Genomic DNA, 23,131 nt, shown 5'->3' on the forward strand with positions numbered 1-23,131 from the left:
ACTATTGGCCTGGGTCATCCGGCAATACTGCTGGCACTGCTCTGACACACAGCAGCCAGCAATCTGTTTACTGGACAGGTTCCTCTCCAGCTTATTCATCAGAGATGGTTTTCTGTCGGGTTTCTGTGAAAACACAGCCCTCTTGAAGTCGAACAGACAGGTTTCGACATGATTACAAAGAGGAGCTCTTAACTTGTCCATGTTTTTAACCTTCTTAATGGAGTTTGTCCCCCTTAAGAGCACCCACACTCCTTTGAGAGACCATTGATTCTCATCTCTTCATCTTCTTCCTGCCATCCTCACCTGCTTTGAACACTAATCCATATGTCCCACTTTCGGGCAGGTAGCTGCTTTACGATTCAAATGATGTTACTTTCTGGCTCCTTTCACCTTGTTCAACCCAAGGTTTTGGTCTAATCTTTCCAGGCTCCCCACTGTAGTTCAGCTTTAAGCCTGTTCAGAGTTCATATAAGCGAGGTTAAGACAAGGGGATCAGGATCGTCACGAAGATGCCTGAGCAGGTGCCTCAGAGCTGGCGGGACTTGGTGCTTTTCTATCATGAGAAGCAGCGCCGCCAGTACACCTAATCCTGAACAAAACCACAAACGTACAAACACCTGACATCCACTGAAGGCCCGTGACTGAATGTGAAGCTTGAGGACAAAGTCTGGCAATGTGGAGTTAACGCCTCTATATTTGGTTTCAGGGGGGTTTAGGCGTACTGAAGACACCAAAGAGCTCTGCAATGTGGAGCAGCCTTATGTTTGAAAAGGCTGGGCTGATGCAGCCCCAGCAGCAGTACAGTGCATGTGCACCACCCAGTGTTGTTGAGGAGAAGCACGTGTTGACTTTACGAGAAACAAGAGCCACACAGTCACAGTGGGAACTAAGCGCTAAACCGCAGGAGTGCAGGCTAATTAACAAGCTTTCCAAAATGGGCACTGTGTAGTTTTGGAGAATTTATTCTAACTCAGAATTTGAATATTAACACTATTAATGATAATGATTATTTTTTTTCCATGACTGAATAAACAAGCTGTTCTCAGAGGAAACAAGGTCCCCAGAAAACAGTTTGAATCTAAAAAGGTGGCAGGGTCCGCCACATATAAACAAAGTAAAACAGTTTGAAATTGTGTAGTCACTTTGTTTATTCAGTCATAAAAACAAAGAGTGTTTGTATATTTAGTTTGTTCATGCATAGAAAATAAAAAAAAAAAAAATCAAATAAGTCAATTAAGATCTTTCTCTTCTGATTACATTTTCTTCCCCAAACCTACTTAGTGCACCTTTAAAGCTGCACAGGTCCATGTTTTTATCTGTGCAATGGATCATATGATTAATAAGTAAGGTAAAAGGGCCCACACCTTCACTGTTTTTGATTCACCACCAAACAACAGAAAAGCAGGTAGAGGCGAGCTAGTGAACAGAGCTAAAGAGGCAGATATTTCTGAAGGGTGTGTGCTTACAACATAACCTCGGATGACGGTGGAGGCACCGGGGGCAACGGGGATTACATACAGCCTCTGAAGACAGCCAGAAGCTCTGACCTGGACCAGATGATTTCTCCAGGGACGAGAAGACGCGGCAGGAAGAGGCCGTCATCAGCAGTAGACTGAAAACGGTGTGTCGAGCTGAAATCTTTTCCACATCTGAGGATTTATGACCAAAACCAGAAGTGACTGTAGGAAGATGGACCACTGTACGTCAAGTTTGAGAGGAGCCTTGTTTTATATTGAGTATGTGAGATGTTTAACCTCGTCTTTGTTTGGTAAAAGAACGGAACTTTAATTCAGAAAGTGAACTGTTACGTGTCTCCTTTCTTTACATATTGTGAGTTTATATTGTTTAGTAAGTAGCCTAAGAGTTGAATCTGGAACTTTTACATCTTCAGGTTTAAACTATTGTGGCTTCCACACTGTCGCCTCCTCTGTGGTACAAAGCGGGATAAGGAGTCAGGACGGGCTGGGGCTCGCTGGATGGCACGCTTACTTCAGTAGACATCTCTACAACACAACACAAGATCTTTGTTTGCCCCTTAAATGCTGCTTAAGTATCCACATTAGCACACTCTCACGTACAAAGAAAACACCCGCTGAATGGCAGTTTTAAAATGTTTATTAAAAAATAAAATAGAAAAAAATATATTTACATAAAAATGTCAAAAAAAACTAAACAAACCAAAAAAAAAAAAAAAAAAAAAAAAAAAAGAAAAAGCTGGGCAGTGGTTCCCTCTGGCCACCGGTAGCTGGTTGTCCATTTAGTAGAGGGCCACTGCTCACATGAATCAGCCAGGACATAGAGGGGCTGCCACCTTTCTCTAAACAGCAGCCGCCAAATTAAAATCCCTCATTGTATTGCAATGAGGGTAATATTACATTGCATCTACATGTACATGTGTACGTCAGAGTCTCAGCGGTCCGAGCCACTCTGCGGTGCTTCCCCCTACTGTCACTCGCGCCAATATGTGTGAAGTGAAGGCAATGTGCCGGAGCACAACCGAGACCTTTGTTTAACCGTTCTCCACCACCATCGACAGAGAGACAGCGACGAGGGAAAAGTGAACACGGCGATCTGCATCGGACCGCTGAGATGCACAGAGATTTTAATCCATACAGACTTCTTAGGATACTGCATGTCAAGTCTTTGCTGTGAATACGCAGGCAACTCTTACCCAGTCAACAACCTTCATTTACCAATTTAATTTTCAGCCCGTCATCAATGCTGGTTCTGATCCGTAAAAGCAGACGTGGCTGTCAGGGATGCAGTCTGAAAAAGTTGAAAGGGTTTTGCCGACTACATCCAACTCGTTATCCAATTTTACATCGGGCTAGGATTGCATGGAACTGAGCGTTTCATGCACAAAACGTGATCACCTTCCTATGGATGGAAGTAATAACGAAGAAGGTTACAACCCAGTTCGGAATAACAGGGGGAACGGGTACGATATCATGGCTGGGCACATCAGTGATATTTCTCGGTCAAATCATTCGCAGGATATTCTTTATCTGGAGGTGATGATTAGCTCATAATCTGTCAGCAGAAACTCTTCATTTGCGGTCGAATTGATGCCCGGTGCAGTTTTGACTGAGGGGTCAGAGTTGCCATGGTTTAAAGAAAAAGAACGCGTAAAAAGTGTAAAACAGTACTGACAGAAGTCTCAGTAAAAAGTAAAGAATTGTTGGTGGACACACTGGCCCCTTCTATAGGTGCACCTGCAGAGTGCAAGTCGCTCTCTTGGATGCACCTGCTCATGAACCGCCGGGCGTCTGATTAAAAACCTGCCGTGGAACGACATGACTCCTAACACCTTCTCACACACGTTTCACTATGTCACACACTACACAGACCCGGACCCAACCATAGACACTGACAACCCCCGTTCCTTACGTTTGACGGATACATGTAGAAAACTAGACTTTGAAAGATGTCAGGACCTTCATACAAATACGACGGGGCTGTGGAGATGCGGTTGGAGTTCACGTGAGTTGGCTTGCAAGTCCGACAATCAGTAACATTGCTCTAGTCCGACAAGCTGTGTTCTGTCATTTGAAAAAGAAAAAAAAAAGGAAAAGAGATGGAAAGACTAGAGGAGTTGACACAATAATTAGAAGAATCCACTTGCATAGTAATAACACCAGCGTGTGTAGTGTTCTGGGCGAGTCACAGCCTTCGACAGTCCCGTCTGTGAGCGCGTGTGTATTTGTGTGACGCGGTGTGCTTCGCAGGAAAAATACGACGTACACACACTCCGAGTAAACACAAAGAAAGGCATTGCAAACAATTAGCGGAAGTACCTGGCAATCAAATATACACAAGATTCCTGAATGGAATCAAAATATAATTCCCTTTCACTAGGGTCCTTGGTTCAGGAAGACTCCCCCTCCCTCTCCCTCCTTCTCCTTTGTCCAGGACCACGAAGGAGAAAACCTTATCGCTGAGCATCTTAGTGTTGGTCTGCACTGATTTACAGCTGCGGGCGAGTGTTGACCTCAGCCTGTGGGGGATCAGATTTCCACGGCCGCGTCCCTAGACTAGAGAGAATAAGAGGATATCTCTGACCTGGAATCAGTGGCTTTCTGCCCTCTTACCCTAATCTTGATCTTCAAATTCAAGTCAGATAAGCTGTTGCCCTCTTGGCCACAACCCTCCTACAACATGTAATAAAAAGGGACAAGCACAAAAATAAAAAAACACACTAGCATATATGTTCAACAGAACAGGCTCTTTCCCTGTACTGTCTGGAAGCTTTTCTTTTAAATTGGCCTCCAGCGGAGAGAAAGATGGCAATGACAAAACTAGCAGGCCACTGCCAGCCTTCCCCTGACAGACAAAATATGGCAACAACACAGTCCCATGAGGGACACACACACACAGATAAACACATACACACAATCTCGAGGTGGCACTGCTAAAGCTCTGTCTGCTCGGGAGCTTCCTCTTTTAGGCCAGAACAGAAGTACGTCCTTTTCCCTTCATGTCTCAGGATATCCCAAGGTGCAATTTTCATCCCTCCACTTCCGTCCAGGATGCCTTGGACTAAGTGGACCGAGGAACAAAAGTTCCACAAGGAATTTCATGTCGACCTCGCCCATTTTCACAAGACCTTCCTGTTCCTGCTTCTCTTAATCGAAGAGAACAACACAAGTCAAGAAAGTAGAGAAGAAGAGAAGGAGGAGGGGGGGGGGCCATCTCAACCTTATGACAGACAGGCGCATACACTCCCCTCTACACTCAGAAACAACAAATGATGCACCCGTACACACACACATACACACAGACACACTCTAGAGATGCTGCCTGGGAAAGGTTCCGTAAACAAAATTTAAAATTCTACAAAAATAAAACAGTATAAAAAAGCCTTTACATATACACACATAAAATTAAATAAGCATTTACTTTAGTTCCAAAAAGAAAAAAATAACAGTATTGCACAAAATGTAAAACCGTTTGTTCTTAAGTATATAAACTGTAAAAAAAAAAAAAAAGCAAAGTAACACTGAACCACAGGCAGCTTGGCTGCAGGGGTCAAGACGAGGTCAAATGAACATGGCAATGGCATCACCACCAAGTCCTACAAAAATGAAATAAAACAGAAACTGACCTGAAACCAAGTAGAGGAAAATCAAAATACTGACAGTAACATAATACTGAAACTACCAAACTGTGAACAAAAGTCATGCAGAAATGGAAAGGTAGAGATAAATAGGAGGAAGATGCAGAGCTGAGGGCTGTTGCTCTGTGTGGCGGCAGCCCCAGAGTGAAAACTGCTGGTCTCTGGTCCTCTGTCTGCCCGTCCATCCTCCGTCGGGGACGAACGAAGAGCCAGGCTCTCGCAGCCAGAGAGGAGAGGAAGGAAAAGTGGCGGAGGGTGGGGGGGGGGGGGGACAGGAGTGGTTTCTATCTGCTGAGGCTAACCGGTAGGCTGTCCCTCTTTCTGCGTCGCCAAGTGTTGCGGTGATACTGTGTGTGCGTGTGAGCGTGTGTGTGTCCGCGGTTAGCCAGAACAGGGTTGTTGACCAGCGGCGGGTTGTGGAAGCCCTTCACGTTGAACTTGACTCCGTTCTGAAGAGTGGAATGAAGAGAGGGAGAGAGAAATAATACATCAATTTAACTTTCATTTTCTTTACTGACAATGCACCAAAGGAGGAAAGGAAAATATATTTGCCTTTATAATTGTTTTATGGGGCAGATCCTTTAACCCAGCAGACTAACTGTTTTTTGTTTTTACATTTATATACAATATATTTATTCAGCTGTTCAAAAGAATTATAGTGTTTTGGAAAATATTTCACTCTCTTGCTGAGAGATTGATGAGAAGACTGATACCACTCCTGTATCCGTATGCTACATATGAAGCTTCAGCCAGCAGGTGTTTAGCTTGGCATAAAGGCTGGAAACACCAAATCTTTCAAATAGTCTCAATATCAGCATCTCTGAAGCTGATTCATTAAGATGCTATAGCTCACTTGGAGGATTCATTCAAAAAACACATAGTAAAGAGAACAAAATATGGTTTTATAGTAAAGAAATTTCCAGAATATTCAAGGTGCAAACTCCATGGGAATTTATGTTACCTAACAGGAAATAACAGAAATACAGTGGCTATTTGCGCATGCTGTATTCACCTCATCATAAGTAAAAATTAGTGGACTCAGAAACTTGGAGCGCTTTTATTCAAATGTTTTTATGCACATTTTCAATTTAACCTGAGTGGAAATGGCAAAAAAAAACCTACACTTAAATAATGCACAATAGTTTTTACGCTCAGCTAAGGTAGAAGAGTTTATTAATAAGGCAAAATGTGCCAAAAGTAGAAAAAAGAAAAACTTGGCGTACATGTTACACTATGAAACATTTCTACAGTCCTATATACAAAAAGGGGACGGGGCTCTTGATATGTGGAATAGCAGTTATGAGGAACTACCATGTGCCTTAGCTGTAGGCCAACTTTATAGTCATAGGTTTATATTTGTTAACATTAAATTAACTGAACCAAAATGTTGAACTGTCCCTTTAAAAAGCCAGTAGGCTATAATAATAAAAAACTGGATTACATTGTTATGTTTAATGTTCCTTTTTATGTCATTCCCAAGGCAACAGGCACACACCAGATGTTGGAACATCAGGCCTCAGAGCTGCACCGATGGTGTTATTGTTTACAGATCAGTTATTGACTACAGATGGCAGTTTCAATTTCATGTAAGCTGTTACGCGACTAGATTGAAAAGTGGAAAAATTGAGTGTGACACAGAGAGAATTCTGACGCTGGACAGAAAAAGGAGACCGCTGAGGAGAAACAGAATGTATGAGATGGAAAGAGTCTGAGAGAAAGTGTGTATGTGTGTGTGTGTGTGTGTAAGACAAGTTTGCCTTGTGCGTTTGTGGCATCCGGCGCCTACCTTGTGTGTGTGGCTGGAGTGGGGGCTGGGCGGAGGCTGGGGGCTTGAAGGGGCAGGGGCATGAGGATGGGCATGGGCTGGGGGGGGCATGTGGAAGAAGGGGGGGTGCCCGGTGTCTATACACACCTGTCTGCCAGGTATGGAGTGCATTGCTAGACCACCGGGCAGTGAGACGCGAGCCTGGAGGACAGGAGGGATAAGAATTATTTACAAGAAAGGGCAATGGCGTCTAGTCTGAACATGTCCGCTCACGGAACATCCTTATGATTACGTGTGCGCCTACCTGTGAGCCTGGATGCATGAGGAGTGGGTGTCCTCCCATACCGTGCTTGCCCGTGCCCATGCTGAGGCCTGGTGGTAAAGCCAGGCCCAGGGGAGGGAAAGACGGGTATGGAGGCAGGGCTGGTGGTGGGACGGGACACGGCAACGCCGAATCAGAGTCCTGGCAAATCACACAAAAAGTACGAGATGATGAGCAAGGCCAAGTACACCACTGTAGCTACTGCAAGCTTCCATATAAACTAAACAATTACATTTGATGCACAGAATCAGGTGGGTGGTCGTATTACTCCATCTTGTTGGATGTCAATTTTAAAATGACCAGGAATCTTACTGTACTTCTGTCTGTAGCAGTTACATTTAGCAAGTTGTCATGGCCGTTTCATGCAAGTTAGTGTTGACTGAACAGAGCTCCTCTTTTATAGATTCATTCTTGTCTAATTCTTCTGTCTGAATTTACTTGAAAAACACTGTATGTTTCAAATGCTTTTTGAAGGTTCGAACTTGCACCCACAAAAAGCAAAATACAATGTGCTTTAACAATGTGCGCCTATCTGGTTATCTTTGTGTTTTCTTACGTTGTCTGATCCGGACAGCGAGGAGACAGAGGAGGCTGAGGAGTGCTGCTGGGGGCTGGAGATGGACATGGGGGAGTCTGCGCTGTGGGGCGACACAGAGTCCCTTTGTTGCTCCTCCGACCCCACACCACCACCGAGCACACAGGGCTCCTGCTCCGACGCCGGCTCCTTGGGAGGTGAAACTGCAGGACACAGGTGAAAAGCTTCAGTTATTCACTCAGCAAGCTTTTCACAGTGGATATTATCATTTATACATAAAAGGATATCATTTTTCAGTCGTCTTTTGTGTGCTCAAAATGTATTGTTTTCATAAAATTCCTTGAGCTGTTGAACTGTAGTCATTTTCCTTTTATCATAATGAAATACTTACAGTCTTAGAAACATACTGTTCTGTAATAAAATAGAAACTGCTTGAAACTAAGTCTGAGGACCCCTACCTCTGTTGTCAGTTCGAGCCACATCCCTGCCCCCCCACTTCTTAATGATCCATTCCCTGTAGTCGATCACTTCCTGGGTCAGCCTGATTATCCTGCCCAAGGTGCTGAAGGGAAGAGAAGTGTTTTTAAAAAGCACCACTTTCATCCCGGGTATTTTTCACACTGTTCAGTGGATTCAGCACTAACCTTTCGCAGTCTTTGTTAGGATACGACCGTGCCAGCGGGGACACGGCATGACTCAGGACAGTGTAGGCATAGTCAAGCACCTGCTTGACATGCATGGCACCATAGGAACCCCTCCCCACATCGTTACCTACATGGAGCACAGACAAACACAGCAACACAAAAGTAAATATTGAGGGATGAAGAGATGCTATCTGGCCCAGCAATATTCAACCTTTAATTAATTTGTATTGCTTCTTTTTTTACTTTTTCTAAACTCTGCTGTGGGATAATACATGAGAAATATGTCACAACACATTATTATTATTATTATTTATTATTTATCATTATCGTTGTTTTTATCATTATCATCATTATATACATATTATTTTCCTGAGCCAAAAGAAAACCTTAAGATGATTTGCAACATTATCGTAGATGTTGCAAAATGTAGCCGCGACCTCACCAAAAGATATTTTGATTGCATTTCCCCAGAGATGATTATTTCAATTTCCTTGACATATTTTTACATAATTTCTAAGACATTTATTTCCATCCATATTGGTGAGGTTTTGAATACACATACAAAGAATCACAAACATGCAGAAATTTAGTTCCGAGGGCTGATTAAAAAAAGAACAGCTATAGGATTTTACAAGGTCCGATGAATTGAACAGAAGTTTTCTTTGAATTCTCCGAGAATATTCATAACATGAACTGTGAAAAAGTTTGGAATTCTAGGTGAGCCGACATTTGGACTCAGCAATTCATTCAGTCCAAGTTATGTTCCCTCTATATTCATGATATTTATGGTAAAGCTGTGAAACACACACCTGGAAGCAGTGGGTCCTCTATGCACAGCATGGATGGCCTGTATCCATTAGTCATGCCCTTCATGATCTCCTCTTTGGCTATGTATGCGCCTCCATTTTTGATGCGAATCCCTGTATTCAAGTAGTTGAAATGGCGGCCGTACAACTCAAAGAACTCGATCAGCAACACGCCCAAATTCTCATTGGGGTTTCTGGCATCAATGCGAGGATGGAGCTGAGGAGACGGCACAGAAGACTGGATGAGGATTCATAACAACAGGTATTACTACGCATTAGTAAAGATTACCACACTGCTGTGTGAGACACTGGCTGCGTGAGGAAACGCTAACTGCAATAACACCCTGCACCAGAACTACTTTCTGCATTGGTTTGGGGTGTGTGCGTGAGTCTTTTTCTTTCTGTACCTGTAGGAAGCTGATGACCATGAGGATGAGACTGTAAGAGCTGATTCCCCCGGTGAACACTTCGTTCAGATCTCTCTGCAGCAGAAACTGCTTCAGCACAAAGATCAGGTAAGGCAGCACTGGATACATCTGAAAGAGGCAGAATGAGAACGGTTAATTCAGTCAAATTCAGAAGAAAAGAAAAGATTTACATTTCACCCATTTGTATGACTCGCTGAGGAGAAGTGGGGCTTTCTTGGTGAAATGTGTAGGTTCAGTGAGTTGAGAGAACGAGATTACAGTCAAAGGAAAGAGCAAATTATTCAAATGATACAAATAATTCTTACCCATCACTGACCAGCAGGTTTATTGTTTCCTTTCAACTTTGTGTCAGCTCATTTTACAAATCGTGAATGAATTCAGCTTCTATGAGGCAATCTGGAACCATTAAACCATATCCAGATTAATCTTGCACTGGGTTTTGTGACGCTTTCTGGCCAAACAACCAGCACTACCAGCAGCCTCAGACGACACTCATTGAGACATACATTTACAGACATATTGTACATTACATCCGATATGCATTTATATGAAAACTGAGTGTCAAATTCCCAGTGAGGTTTACGGTTTCAGTGCACTGGTGTCATTTGAGAAGAAAACATTTATTATGAAACTATAACATATCTGCTTTGTGTTTGGCAACCAAATTTGAAACATCAGTACAAAAAATTGGTACAGGGTTCGTACACTTTTTTCAAGCACTTTTCAAGCACTTTTAAGGGTCATTTTTAAGATTTTCCAGCACCTTATTGCTGGGGTGAAATACGTATCTAAGGGAATATATATACTTGTGATTTTTTTTTTCTTCACTTTTTATCACAGTTATGTACATTGTATCATGCTGTAAACATTTAAAATTATATTTTATAATAGCAAAAACTTCAGAAATTAATTATCCAGTCTGATCCCAATTTTGTGAAAGACTCAGAGTTATAATGTCAAGCACTTTCAAGCACTTAAACTAAAATCCAAGCACTTTTCAGACCTTGAAAACACAATGTTGAAATTCAAGCACTTTCAAGGATTTCAAGCACCCGTACGAACCCTGTTGGTAACGCTAGATGATGTCCTCTTAATAAACATTACTTAATAGAACTAGATATGCTTACTCACATTGAGACTACATAAAAACATGATAAACACTGATAGATTACAAAACATGTATATGCACATGTAAAAAGAAAAAAAGCATTACAAACATATTTACTGAGTTTAACTTACTTACTTTTCGTTGATTTATTAAGATTGAAACAGTCTTTATTATGTATTTATTGGCATTCAATTGGGCTTTTTGCTGCGACCAGAACTAAATCAAAACAATGACTCAAAAAGACTAAATGGCTAAAAGAAGGCCAAAAATCTCCCCGTCTACTGTAGTAAGGTCCAGGACTTAAGGGCAAGTGCTCTTCGATGTCAGCAATGTAATATGTTATGTAATTTATTACTTTGAGTAAATGAGTAGCATGTAGTAATATGTACATTACGTTTTAGAGGGAACTTGGCCAACACTGATGATAATGATTATAAGTTACTCATTGGGCTTTTATTAATGTTCTTAAGCATCTATAAACTGTTAGCAAGTTTATCACAAGTGCTGATAAATGTTTTAAAATATATCAATAAATATATTAATGAAGCTATTATAGTCTTATTAACGGCCATCAGCATCTTATAAGGACTTACAAAGGCCTTAATCACCTATTAAATACACTCATTACAAGGACCTCATCAATATGTGTGGATCTCAGCTAACATACTGATTTTTTACTCCCTAATATTGGTGTTGGCCCCAAAAATCATCAGTCATGTTTCCACGATCACTTTGATACACCATTGCATACTGTTAAGGAAGCTTTGTGCTGCCAAACCACAAAAGAAAACCCTGCTGATGCCACAGCTGAGACAGCAATGATTCAATCTTATTATTTTTTTTAGTAAGTCGCTGCAGCTGAATAATCATAATTAGTAATCAGCGCTTCACATGAATTGCTACCCCCTTACTTAGCAAATAAATACTCCCATCGAGCTTCCAACTGGGCCAAACGCTCTTAAAAAGGTATTCAGACAGGCTTCCTAGAGCCTGTGCCTTGATAATGTGCTCAAACCCCAGAGGGCCTGAAATGGGAATTACAAATATGTTCATTTTCCAATTGAAAAGGAAGCATGTGCTGCTGGCAGTTTGTGTGTGCATATGTGTGCCAGTGGGGCAGCAGGGCTTGGTTGACTTTTCAAATATGCTTTTAAGAAGCTAGAATAAGACCTGGAGGGTAAACTCCGCTCCAACTGACTTCATGGGAACTTGACATACCAGGATTAACTCTGAGGTGACCCCCCCGATGACAAGACAGCACTGGAGTGCGTCTCGCCCACGCACTAACAACATCAACTATCACTGGATTAATGCCGAGCAGAGCTGTCAACTTTCAAGCAGTGACATGTTTTCCGAGAGCAGTGATACAAAAACTACAACAACAGGAGGACAAAAGCCAAAACCTTACAGCGTGCTGGAACATCAGCACCTGGAATTCCTCCCCTGCATTAGCAGCTACTACAACCATGACTAAAGCAGGCAGAGATCCACCTTCAGCAGGAATCCTGTCAGAGCCACAGGGTGGATTTCTCCTCTGCTGAGTACATTTGGCGAAGAGGTTTTGTACAACACAGAGGCTCAGTCTGAAATAAGATCACACTGTGCATGGCTGCTGGGGTTTGTTCCAACTTCCTTTTGGAAATGAGACGAGTCAAAGCGAGATTGGAGTGAAGTGAAGTGTCATGCTTTAAAAACTGCTTGCTTCTGAATCACAGAGGGAATTTCCAAAGTTCTGTATATAGACCGCACTGTAAAATGGTAATTATGTGACTCCTCTGGTGGCTTTTATTTAAATTTGTCTTCATGACCTTTTCCTGCTCTCTGACTCCATCTATGCATTGCTTGTAATGTGAGTTGTGGAGCAATTTGATTTAGTCTTTTAAATCTTAAAATCATAATCCCTAACTGCTTTTAAAATGCAGTTGCAAAATGTGCAAATGGATTTTTTTTTGCATCGTTTGATGCTTTCTGATCTGATTCAAACACTGCATAATGACCATCATTGATAAATGGGACTAGTTAATAGTTATGTCCCTGTTAAAAAAAAAAGCTTCATGAAGCATTTATTAAGCAATTGTAAAGGTTTATAAACATCAGTTACAACTTTATAATAGCCATCCATAATAGTTATTATAGCAACTATAAATCCCTTTTTATTAATGATGGTTGTTTAAAGCATAAGTGTGTTTATTGAAGCCAAAGCTATTCAGCTATTAACACCTGGTACCCTCACCTTCACAAAAACATGTTGCAAGCATAGTTGCATGTTAGCATTATTGTTTTTGCCTAAGCGTGTTCCACCTAGTCTTCTTAGGGATGATTGGCTAGCACTACTGCGCTGTCGAGGGCTAGTAACCCATGCCATAATTTGTCCTTGTGATTGAATGCTGGCTGTGGGCACATGTACCGCATAACGTTGCTATCAGCACGAGTCGAGATCTCGACAGTTGGAGTAGTGAACGGGTCAAACACAGGATTTTCACTGCGAGACCAGGGTTCCAGTCACACCAATGAATGTGTTGGATGTGTACCTGGATACAAAGACTCCGCCTTGTTTCCAAATTTTGCCCTGTGGTCACTCTTGGTATTAAAGCAAAACAATTCCCCTGCAGCCCAAGAAGCATTTTCCCCACAGAGCACCACAGCCACCTGCTGAGAGCACACCTCAAACTGCAAATAAGACCAACTATGACTATTATTCATTTTTGATCTACGGTGGTTTTATTTTCGTACAACTTTTCTTGAGCCGAGAAAGGCAATTTAAAAATGTGTGACGTCATCACAATGTAAAGTCTGTTGGCAGAGCGGTAAAATAGCTAGCAGGGCCAGAAAGAGAAACTTAATTGAGTATATTCAGTGGGCCGCATAAACAGAAAGTAAACCCAGAAGCTTGAGAACATTTTCGGTGTATGCATCAGGTGAGCAGTTCTCATTGGAGTGGAGGAGCCATCATTGGGTTCACCATGGGATTCTTTTTAAAATCTATAGTCTCGCCTATGGCCAGAAGTTGACACCGACTTGTAAGTTCAAGACTAATCATTTTCTTTCTATTTTTTACATTTTCAGTTTTCAGTCAGTTTGGTTAGGTTAAGGGACCAAAACTACTCAGTTAGGTCACAAACACATAGGTGTTATTAGTCTAACTTTTGTGCATATAGCATCCGTCTTGAAAAAAATCGCACTAAGATAACACGAGTAATCGTAAGCTGTAGATCCTGACAGCAACATCACCACAGGTACTGTATTTCTCACCTTTACATAATCTTTAATGAAGCTTGCCGCCTTGACTCCAGTCTCCACATTGAAACTGATGTCCACCTTCACCTCAGTCTCCTGGTCTGTCAGCTTGATGATTGGCACCTGGGGGAACAAAAAGTGAAATGTATTAGCAAACATAACAGTCAACTCATCAGCTAAAGGGACTTTCATTGTGTGCAGAAATCAGAGGGGAAAAAACCCATCCGTCACGACTGACAGCCTCATAGAAGGAATCTGAAATTCAGCCATTAACTACTTATTATTGTGTCAGTCAAGACAGCAATGCAGCTCGCAGTGGTTAGCCTGGTCGTGTGCACACTCCACAGAGAGCATGCTACAGAGCCATCACGCTGCTCTGGGATTGTAGCTATAAACACTTCCACCAGAGAAGGTCCCACATTACGTTAAGTAGCTTTTTTAAACTGCAAAATAATGATTTAACTTCAAACTAATAGACAAACAAACAGTAATGTGTCACAGACTCAATGGTGAATAACTGATGACCAGTTTTAATTTTGGGTGCACTTGAGCTGATAGAGTATCAACTGCTCTTGTAATATGACAGTGGGTATAAAACATCCAACAGTAAATTTACTGTTGAACAGAAAAAAATACCACACAACTGGCAGTGTGCCACTTATCACGCAAACAGATGGAAGAGACTAATTGAGAGTCCTCTTTCCCCCTCATATTTCCATGGAGATAAGAGTAAAAGGTGCCAACACTTTATACTTCTAACTTACCATCTGAAGTCCAAAGGAACTTTTTTTTTTTTACGAATGTAAATAGGGCTGCCAATATTGGATTTGGCTGGGTTTATTCCAATTGGTCTCCCATTTACTGGGGCTGTAATATTTTTATCACTGACTGTGAAGAAGGAAGACTAAAATTAACCGTCAAACAATTATAATGTGCCAGACCTTTAATCGTTACATCAGTGCACATGCAATATCATAACATCATCGTCAAGTTATCAAAATCACTTGTGTATTTGATGGGCATCTGTTGCTGTGAACCAGTGTGGCTTTTTTTTTTTTTTTTTAAAGGTCTTGATATGAACCCAGCATGACGCGTGTCTGTAAAAAACATCTCCCGGTGCCACTACTCACTGTAGCCTTGTCCAGCACTTTGATTGAGAAGGGTTCAGCCACGTTATGCTTGCGAAGAGCTTGTTCCAGCTCTTGCAGCGGGGGGCGCTCCCACTTCCCGAACACCACCAGGTCAATGTCACTGTGGGCAAAACAGAGAAATCAGAACGTTAAAATAGCAGCCAGCAAATCACACCAAGTAGAAACATTTGTAGTAGTTTTTTCTTCAATCATAAATACCTTGTTGGAAGGTACAGCCCTGTGCTGAAGCTGCCAAATATTTGGACCTGGAAAAATAATGTTGAAGACATTTGAATATGATGACCAAAATCACTGTAGTTATACTGTTAGAACTAAAGACAGCACAAATGTATAAAAGAAAAAAAAAAAGTCCCTCACCAATTTCACCTACCGTTGTCCTATCACATTCTACCTATAAAGGGCTTGGCTACATGCTTCGAACTGTTACAGATCCTGTATCAAACCACAGCTCATTTGTCATGATGTTTGCAAACTATCAGGAACTTGGTATTTCCAGGTTCCACTTCTGAGACAGTAATGGCTGCCAAGTAGAATAACCTGCCAAATTAAGTACAAAATAGCTAATAAAAAAAAAAGAAAAGAAATGCTGCGTTTGGGGACAGCAAATGAAAGTTCTCAAAAGGAAGCAAAGCGGGGTTCTCTCCCTTCCCGTCTGGTAAATACGACAAGGCAATGGCACTAAGACAGGCTGGGATTAATAGGTTGAAATGAAAAGGGAGGCTGGTACAAATCACGAGCCTGATCCATTTACCTGACAATCTGACTCACAGTGGAAGAGGGGGAAGACTGGCAGCCAACAAATCACCACAGCGCGTGTTTTACATGATTAAGTAATGAGAGGGGGGCATTACATCAACCCTACATCGCTGCTCTACCCAACCAGCTGCAGGACCCTCCATCACTATTTCTGCACATGCACAGTGAGTGCACGTCAGTATATAAATTGATTTCTTCTTCTTCTTTTTTTTTTTTCCCCCCAAACACAATGACTTAAAATTACTTTTGATTAAATTACCCTCTGCAGCTTCAACTCTGTGATGTGTTCATTTCAATCTTAGCAGAATCAGTGTAATGCACTTCCTGGTTAGCTTTAAGAGGAATAACATTGTAAGCCAAACTATTTCTTGGCCAGGACGGATTGCTAGGCAACAAGTAGAGACTCCAGGAATTTTACTATTCCCAAACAAGGAAACAGTCTGATGCATAACTGCCATTTTCAGAATGTGTTTTTTGTACATATTTAACAAAGGAAATACCAGTAAGATATGCTGGTACATGTATTTTTTTTTTACCTTTGGACAAAGCTAGGCTCACAGTTTTCCCTTGTTTCCAGGCTTTGTGCTAGGCTAAGTTAGCCAGGTGCGGGTGGTTGCTTCAAACTTAGCATACAGATGTGACATCTTCTTATCTAACTCTTGGCAAGAAGGCAAATAAGTTAACTTCCAAAGACGTCAACCTTTCCCTTAAAGTTTTAGAAAATCCCAAGCAGCTACAAGTGTCTCACTTCAGACTATTTTATACAATTATGATAACGTCAAAACAAATTCTGTACTTTTGGCAAGCTCTGATCCGCCTCACTCATGTGAAGTAGTTGAAAACAGTAAATAAATATACAAGAAGTGGGTGCTATCTTGGACAAACAGTGCCTTATCTTTAAAAAGAAACAGTATCCCGACAAGATTTATGAGCAATCTGAGATGGCAGTTTGTCTGTGTGCCAATAATTCCTCCTCCACGAGTGGACTGTGTGATTTAAGAGATTGCTCTCTAAGATATTAAGAACCTGTAAGAGGGAAAGTTGATCCAAATAAACAGAGACATGTGTGTGTGTGTGTGTGTGTGTGTGTGTGTGTGTGTGTGTGTGTGTATATCTTACATCTGCAGTGGGCCACAGCTCCTTGATGATCATCTCTATCCGGTTCACCACCTCCTTCCTCATAGCTGCTTCCTCTGGCCGAGGGGACATGAAGTTGTAGAAGTCCATCACCTCCTCGTGGAGTCTGGGCAGAAAGGAGGAGGACAGATAGGAGTTAATCTCACCACAATAGATATTCTACTACACATGCAACATAGATTAAAGACAAGGAATTGTGTATCATGTGAAATATATTTGTTTTTCTTTCATTTTAAATATAACTAACAATCACATGAGGATATCGTCTAAAACTTGACTTACACGCATGCTAGATTTGGCTCCCTTTTTGGGAAAGAAAAAAGAAAGAAAAAAACTCCAGATGGCCTGTGATATGCATCCCTCTTATCAGCATTCTGATTAACCCCCATCATGCCAGAGCAGGGGAATCAAAGCAACAGCACAGAATCTTGTACTGAAAATTAGGTATTTTATGCTTCGTTAGCTTTTGCTTGCCTCTACTCAACTTGTCAGATTGCAAAAAAAAAAAAGTTTTGGTGCTGATACTTCATCAAATTAAGTTAATTCATTAAATGTATCTGTAAAGTCTGAAAATCCATAAAACTTAATTTACTCTTCTTGTACCATGACTACATTTATTTTTTTAAAGCTACTTCATCATTTCTTTTTCTTTTTATCAAATACTTTGACAAAACATATGCAAGTTCCTCTTAATTTTCTTTTAGGATCACAAATAATTCAAGTCTATTTCTCTAACCTAACCTTAATGTTATGCATAGTCCTAACCATAACATCAACTTTAACCACGGCTCTTAACATAACCGCAAGCCTGGAAACAATAAAGAATGTAAGTGATCATAAGGGGGAGGGAGACTTTGCAGAATTCTTCTTATCAGTGAGGACATTTTGGTCCTAATCAAGATGCTGATAAAGCGACATACACCTTTGAGGTTTGTAGAGGAATGTGAAAACAGGCTTTCGTAAACACTGAGGGCCACATCATCCAGACTATGCCCGAGGACTCCCAGCCCTTATTGTTATTGCTGATATGGTCCTGTATGGCAGCGGGGCACGTATAATGTAAAGATTTCTGACCAGTCAAATGCCTCCGAACAGAGGAACTCTGTTCAACCCTGCAGCCATTCATTTTTCTAGGAATGCATGCCATGATGTCAGTGTGAAATACAGAACAGGGACTGTCAGAATCAATTACCAGAGCCCTGGAGGAAATGCAGTCAGCCCATGTGCCTACTCTTTTGGTGAAAACTCTCTGCCAGCAAGCTGGGGCGTATCCATGCCAATAATCCACCGCTGTCAGAGGGCACGGTTATTGTTGGGCCCCACACAGTCAAAGTAAGAACTGTTATTGAAGCCATCACTGACAAACTAGTTTAGAGTCAAACATCACCTCTTCAACAACATTAAGGTTTGTTGTTGATGTAATCAATGCTGTTCACTGGTGCAGTCTATGGCAGCCATGTGTTTTACTGTGGAATCAATGTTTCTACTGCCACACAAACAGTTCTCTATTAACCCAAACATCATCCCTGATTATCAAAATATCAATGCAGCGTAATTACATCATTATTTATTTTTCCAATTTGGAGTGCAAATCCCTCTACCTGGGATTTCAAAGGGTGTCCCTGAAGGCACACTACTGCAAAGCAAGTCAGTGCACATGCCAAAACTTGCATCAGAAAACGTGTAGAACCACAAAAAAATGAAATATGTTGCTCATTCACTAGTTTCAGGACAAAACGTCAATGAATAACTTACATTTCCAGTTAACTTAATGTTAACATTATTGTTAAACTTGGCCTCAAGCATGTGGAAAAGCTTTGATGACAAACACCGATTCCTTGTACAGGAAATTCCCAGATGGGTGCTAGCAGCCATTACAAATATCACAAGGTCCTGCAACACAGCTGCAAGTTCCCTGTCCATGTGTTGTTGTTTTTTTTGAAGAAGGCTCCTGACAGAGCAAAATGACTACTGTTACAATGGTGTCAAAAATATGATATATTCACTGACAGGTTTTATTAACAATGTAGGTATCATACATACCTACAGTCCTAAATATCAAACTATAAAAAAGTCACATTAACTAAAAACATGTACTCTATTAAGATGCAATCAAATTGTGTTTTTTTTACCATAGGAGAAATTTATCAATTGAACATTGTATGTACATCAAGTCTGACTTCGTTCTGTTTTGTGACACTGACAGAGAACTCAATAGAGTTTAACTTGGAAAAAGAGAGAACTAACTGTGACTGCACCTAAAAATGACTTCTGTGTATCCAGAATTAAATATAGTGGAGCACCTCAACATCCTGATTAATAGTTTTAATCCATTTTAATTAGGTGTAATGAAATGTAGGGGGAAAACTATGAAAACATACAATATACATTGTTAAGCCGAAAAGTCTGACCATATTCTAACTGCTTATTTGATTTTTTATAATCACGCAGCTGAGAATCGTTTAGGCACATTGTAGATATCCCGGGGGGAGAATGCACATTACTTACACACCATTACACAAGTTACATGTTATCCAACCCGTTAGCTAATATCTGGGGTATGTTGTACAACTTCACATTTGATTTAGTATTTTATTTAAAGTTTCGACTCTACTTTCAAATTCGACTGAATTTCCTTTGGTTGAAGTTAAGGTTTATCGTTTTTGTCATTAAATAGCCGGTTTCCTAACTTTACTACGGAGCCAACAGGGTGAACCGTTAGCTAAGCTATGTCAGGCTAACGGACTACACTGGAAGGCACCATATCCGGTCAAAACCTTCTAAATAAATGACCCCCTGGAAACCACCACTCGATACAAATCAGTGGCGTGATTTGCTAAATCATTATGCACAGTCACGTTATACATGTTTTGTAACCGTACTTGTCAGTAGTTTGTTGACATTTGGTGTTTTTTATACGCCTTAGTTCAAACTTCAGCAGACAAAACACAGCACTTCCGGTCTTTCTTGGGCGACAATCGCCGTCTTTACGCAACTGATCTAACGGTAGCTTTTTTTTTTTTTTTTTAGCCATCCAGCAAGCCAGCCTAACTCCAGTACTCTGCAATGCTGGGCATACTGTTCTATCTAACTGCTGAGGGGAAAAGGCTACATGCGTTTTACGTACCACAATACTTAACACACGCAGTCGAGGATTATTCAGTGGCCTTTAAGCATTTTTAACCAGCAGCAGATGACAAACGTTAACGTTAGCTTTTCGATCCTCAATGTGTTAACGCTACAACTTAGTGTTCGACCACTCACCCGAGGACCCCAGGGTTGTACTTCCTCGTCTTCCAGGGCGTCCAAGTGCTCGCATAATTGCCATTAGTGCAGTTTGAAAGCAAGTAATTCATCCCATAAGTGCTTGCTTTGTTGTCACTTTTCCTTCGGCCTGGATGGTGATTATGTGTGTGATTTACAGGTACAGAGGGGTGAACCTGATGGCGCTTCGCGCAAATCTGCTGTAAATTGAAAGCCGGGTGCTCCTGTAGGTGACGGTGATGATGGTGGTAAAGGTTGACATTATTGTCCATGCTGTCGCTCACGTTGAAGAGCAGATTGGCACCCCCGACGTTTTTATTAATATTGCCCGTTACATTTCCACCCATAGTCCTCTCAAGTGAGCAGCTGGAAGGGGGGCTGTCCGTCCCGGATTCCTGTGAGGAGGACGAGGAGGAGACGGATCCCGTCTTCTGGGGCAAGGTTTTCCCCTCACCTGGTTCAGCTCCGTTTGCCGTAGAGAAGGAGTTGTGTAGGTTCCCGTTGGACAGTGCTATCCCCAGCGAGGAAATCGCAGTGCCGTTAATACTCGTAGTGCCGTTCATGATGCTGTGATGGCTGCTGCCGTTGCTCAAACTGGCAGCAGCGTTACCGTTGCTGCTGCAAATGCTCTTACTCGATGCCACCGCGGTCGCCACATTTTTTAAAACATCCAACGCAGCGTAATTCACGCTCTGGTTGTGGTTTTGATTGTGGAACTGCTGGTGAGCGGAGAGTGTCCGTACTCCCTGAGAGGTCTCCCAGACGTGCATCCATAAGGCGTTCGCAGGTCCTTTCTGTTCGGGCTGAATCCAAGCTACCCTCGGATCCATTCAACTTCTTCCTCTGGTAACCCCCCTACAAGTATCTAACTAACGCTAGCGAGCCCGTCGTGAATCTGCGCCGCTTCCTGGACCTTTCAAAGGTCGCTACACTGTCCGGAGTAATGAAAGGAGAAGTATTTAAACATTAAACCGAATAAGGACCATTGATAAAGTGGCCCCTTTACACCGCTAGCTGGAAAAAAAATGCTAGCCGTTTCCTACGGGAATTCAATATGGCGTATTCGCTTCAAATCCATGCGCATGCGCTCTACGAGGGGTTTCTTAAACGATGACTGCGCCCCCCATCCGCCCACTCCTTCATCACTCCGGCCGGTTGATGAATTGCACAGAATAAACATTTGAATTTTTATTTGATAAATATTTAATTGGACAACAAATGAAGTACACGGTAAAACGTCAGTAATGAATAAGGGTCCTGTGGTCCAGTGGCTCCTGAAACAAGGCCTGGGAGCCCAGAGGTCCTTGAGCACTCTATCTCCACCTCCTGGCCGTCAGAGGTGGGTGGGTTCATAGGGGATCCCCCATCAACTTGTGGACAGTGGCTGAATATTGCAGGGATGACAGGTAACTATTAACATCCTTGTGTCTGATAGCTACCTATAAGTATCAGCACATATTTATTAACCAAAAAAAGTAGGATTTTACATATGTATATGCAAAGTTATGGGTTTAGGGGCCATTAACAGGTTGGGACCCCATGATGTCAGTCTTTCTCTGTGGGTAACCCAGGCTTGGATCCACAAATTCATGTGACTCTGCTTAGAAAAACTGACAGTAAAAAACGCCACCGTGAGCATTTGAAGTCCTTGGAAATAGAAATTAGAGCAACATATCTCCTCAGCAAAATGCAATTTCCATAAACATTAGACTGAGAGGGAGACCGCACTGTGATGTCAGCTGGCATCTCAAATCCTGCTGGGGGCCCTAATCACAACCTCTGGTCCTTGAAATGCTGCTCACATACAAACAAACGGCAGAACTCTCACACTGCATTCCACAGGGTATCACACATACAGGTCCTTTTCACTGTCTATGCGTATATGCAGCTCTTCCTTGTTCTGTTTATTGTTTCAGATGTAGCTATGGTGCCGCACGTGAATCCAACTGCTCATTCTCGAGGGGCAATGCACGGCAGGTGGTGTTGATCATTCCGGCACCAGTAAAAGCCATCTCCCAGCCCATTGAGCGCCATGATGGAGCGGAGGCAGGCTGGATAAGGCATAACCAGCACCTTCTGGGATGCGTATGCATGTAAAAGAGAGAGTGAGAGAGAGTGTCTTGCATAATGCCCGCCCCCCCGCCGCCACTACTCACGTGCAGCATGTGACAGAGTCAAGGAAAACCCCCCAGAGCAAAGTGTATGCCAGCTAGGATATGTAGCTCTCTGTATAACACTCGCAGGCGGCATGCACACACGCACACACACACACACACACACACACAGCTGCTCACTCCCACTGTACGCCTGTGGAAATCTATGCTCCTCTTTCTATCTCTCTCTCCATCTTACACTGTATGAAATGCAGGCGTTGGAGTGACACACCAGATTGAATAGGTTATTCCTCTCATCTCTCATGCATCACAGTTTCGGCTCAAGCCTAACGCCAACACTGACTGTGTGCCAGTGTGTGTGTGTGTGTGTGTGTGTGATTTCAAGGCTGGTTTGCCTCATTGTCAGCTTTTATGGGATTACCACATTGGTGACGACTGGACCATGGCTGACAGATGCCTAACAGACACACACACACACACACACACATACATACATAAACAGAGACAGGCCAGGAGGAGTAAACGGTATGCTCCAAGGCTTAACAGTAAAGGCTGATGATATTAAGCAAGCAGGCAGTAGTCTGAGGCTGCATGTGGCTCGAATGATAATGAGGCCGCAGCATGTTCCAGATATTTAACCCACATTAGTGGATCGCTGCATTTACTCTGTTATATCAACAGCCATTTCCCATCTCTACACAGGAACATGTTGCCTGTGGCATGTCAGCCGCACAGTGGGGTTATATACAGC

General features: G+C 42.1%; 1 protein-coding gene across 2 annotated transcripts; it reads right to left on the reverse strand.

Moving 5' to 3' along the window:
* Positions 1-2,211: 2,211 nt before the first annotated feature.
* Positions 2,212-21,351, reverse strand: tent4a (terminal nucleotidyltransferase 4A). 2 transcript variants are annotated; one of them, XM_030411778.1, is made up of 13 exons: positions 20,267-21,351; positions 16,985-17,108; positions 15,308-15,354; positions 15,089-15,209; positions 13,974-14,081; positions 9,593-9,721; positions 9,189-9,402; positions 8,380-8,506; positions 8,194-8,297; positions 7,757-7,938; positions 7,183-7,341; positions 7,026-7,079; positions 2,212-5,562 (listed from the first exon to the last, which is right to left on the reverse strand). In XM_030411778.1, the coding sequence occupies exons 1-13, from the start codon at positions 21,094-21,096 to the stop codon at positions 5,398-5,400; spliced, it is 2,364 nt and encodes a 787-aa protein (XP_030267638.1). In that variant the 5' UTR covers positions 21,097-21,351; the 3' UTR covers positions 2,212-5,397. The 2 variants fall into 2 exon arrangements, with proteins under 2 accessions (XP_030267638.1, XP_030267637.1); XM_030411777.1 differs by having other exon boundaries at positions 6,900-7,079.
* Between the last annotated feature and the right edge of the window lie 1,780 nt (positions 21,352-23,131).

Source organism: Sparus aurata, chromosome 3 (genome assembly GCF_900880675.1).
Source record: "Sparus aurata chromosome 3, fSpaAur1.1, whole genome shotgun sequence".
NCBI lineage: Eukaryota > Metazoa > Chordata > Actinopteri > Spariformes > Sparidae > Sparus > Sparus aurata.

What these genes read in the sequence shown, in the direction of transcription:
- tent4a (XM_030411777.1), bottom strand. Translation starts at nt 21,096, where the DNA reads ATGGATCCGAGGGTAGCTTGGATTCAGCCCGAACAGAAAGGACCTGCG. An exon ending in TACAACCCTGGGGTCCTCGG is followed by an intron (nt 17,109 to 20,266) that starts GTGAGTGGTCGA and finishes CTTTCTGCCCAG; the next exon opens with ACTCCACGAGGAGGTGATGG. An exon ending in AGCTGTGGCCCACTGCAGAT is followed by an intron (nt 15,355 to 16,984) that starts GTAAGATATACA and finishes TTATTTTTCCAG; the next exon opens with GTCCAAATATTTGGCAGCTT.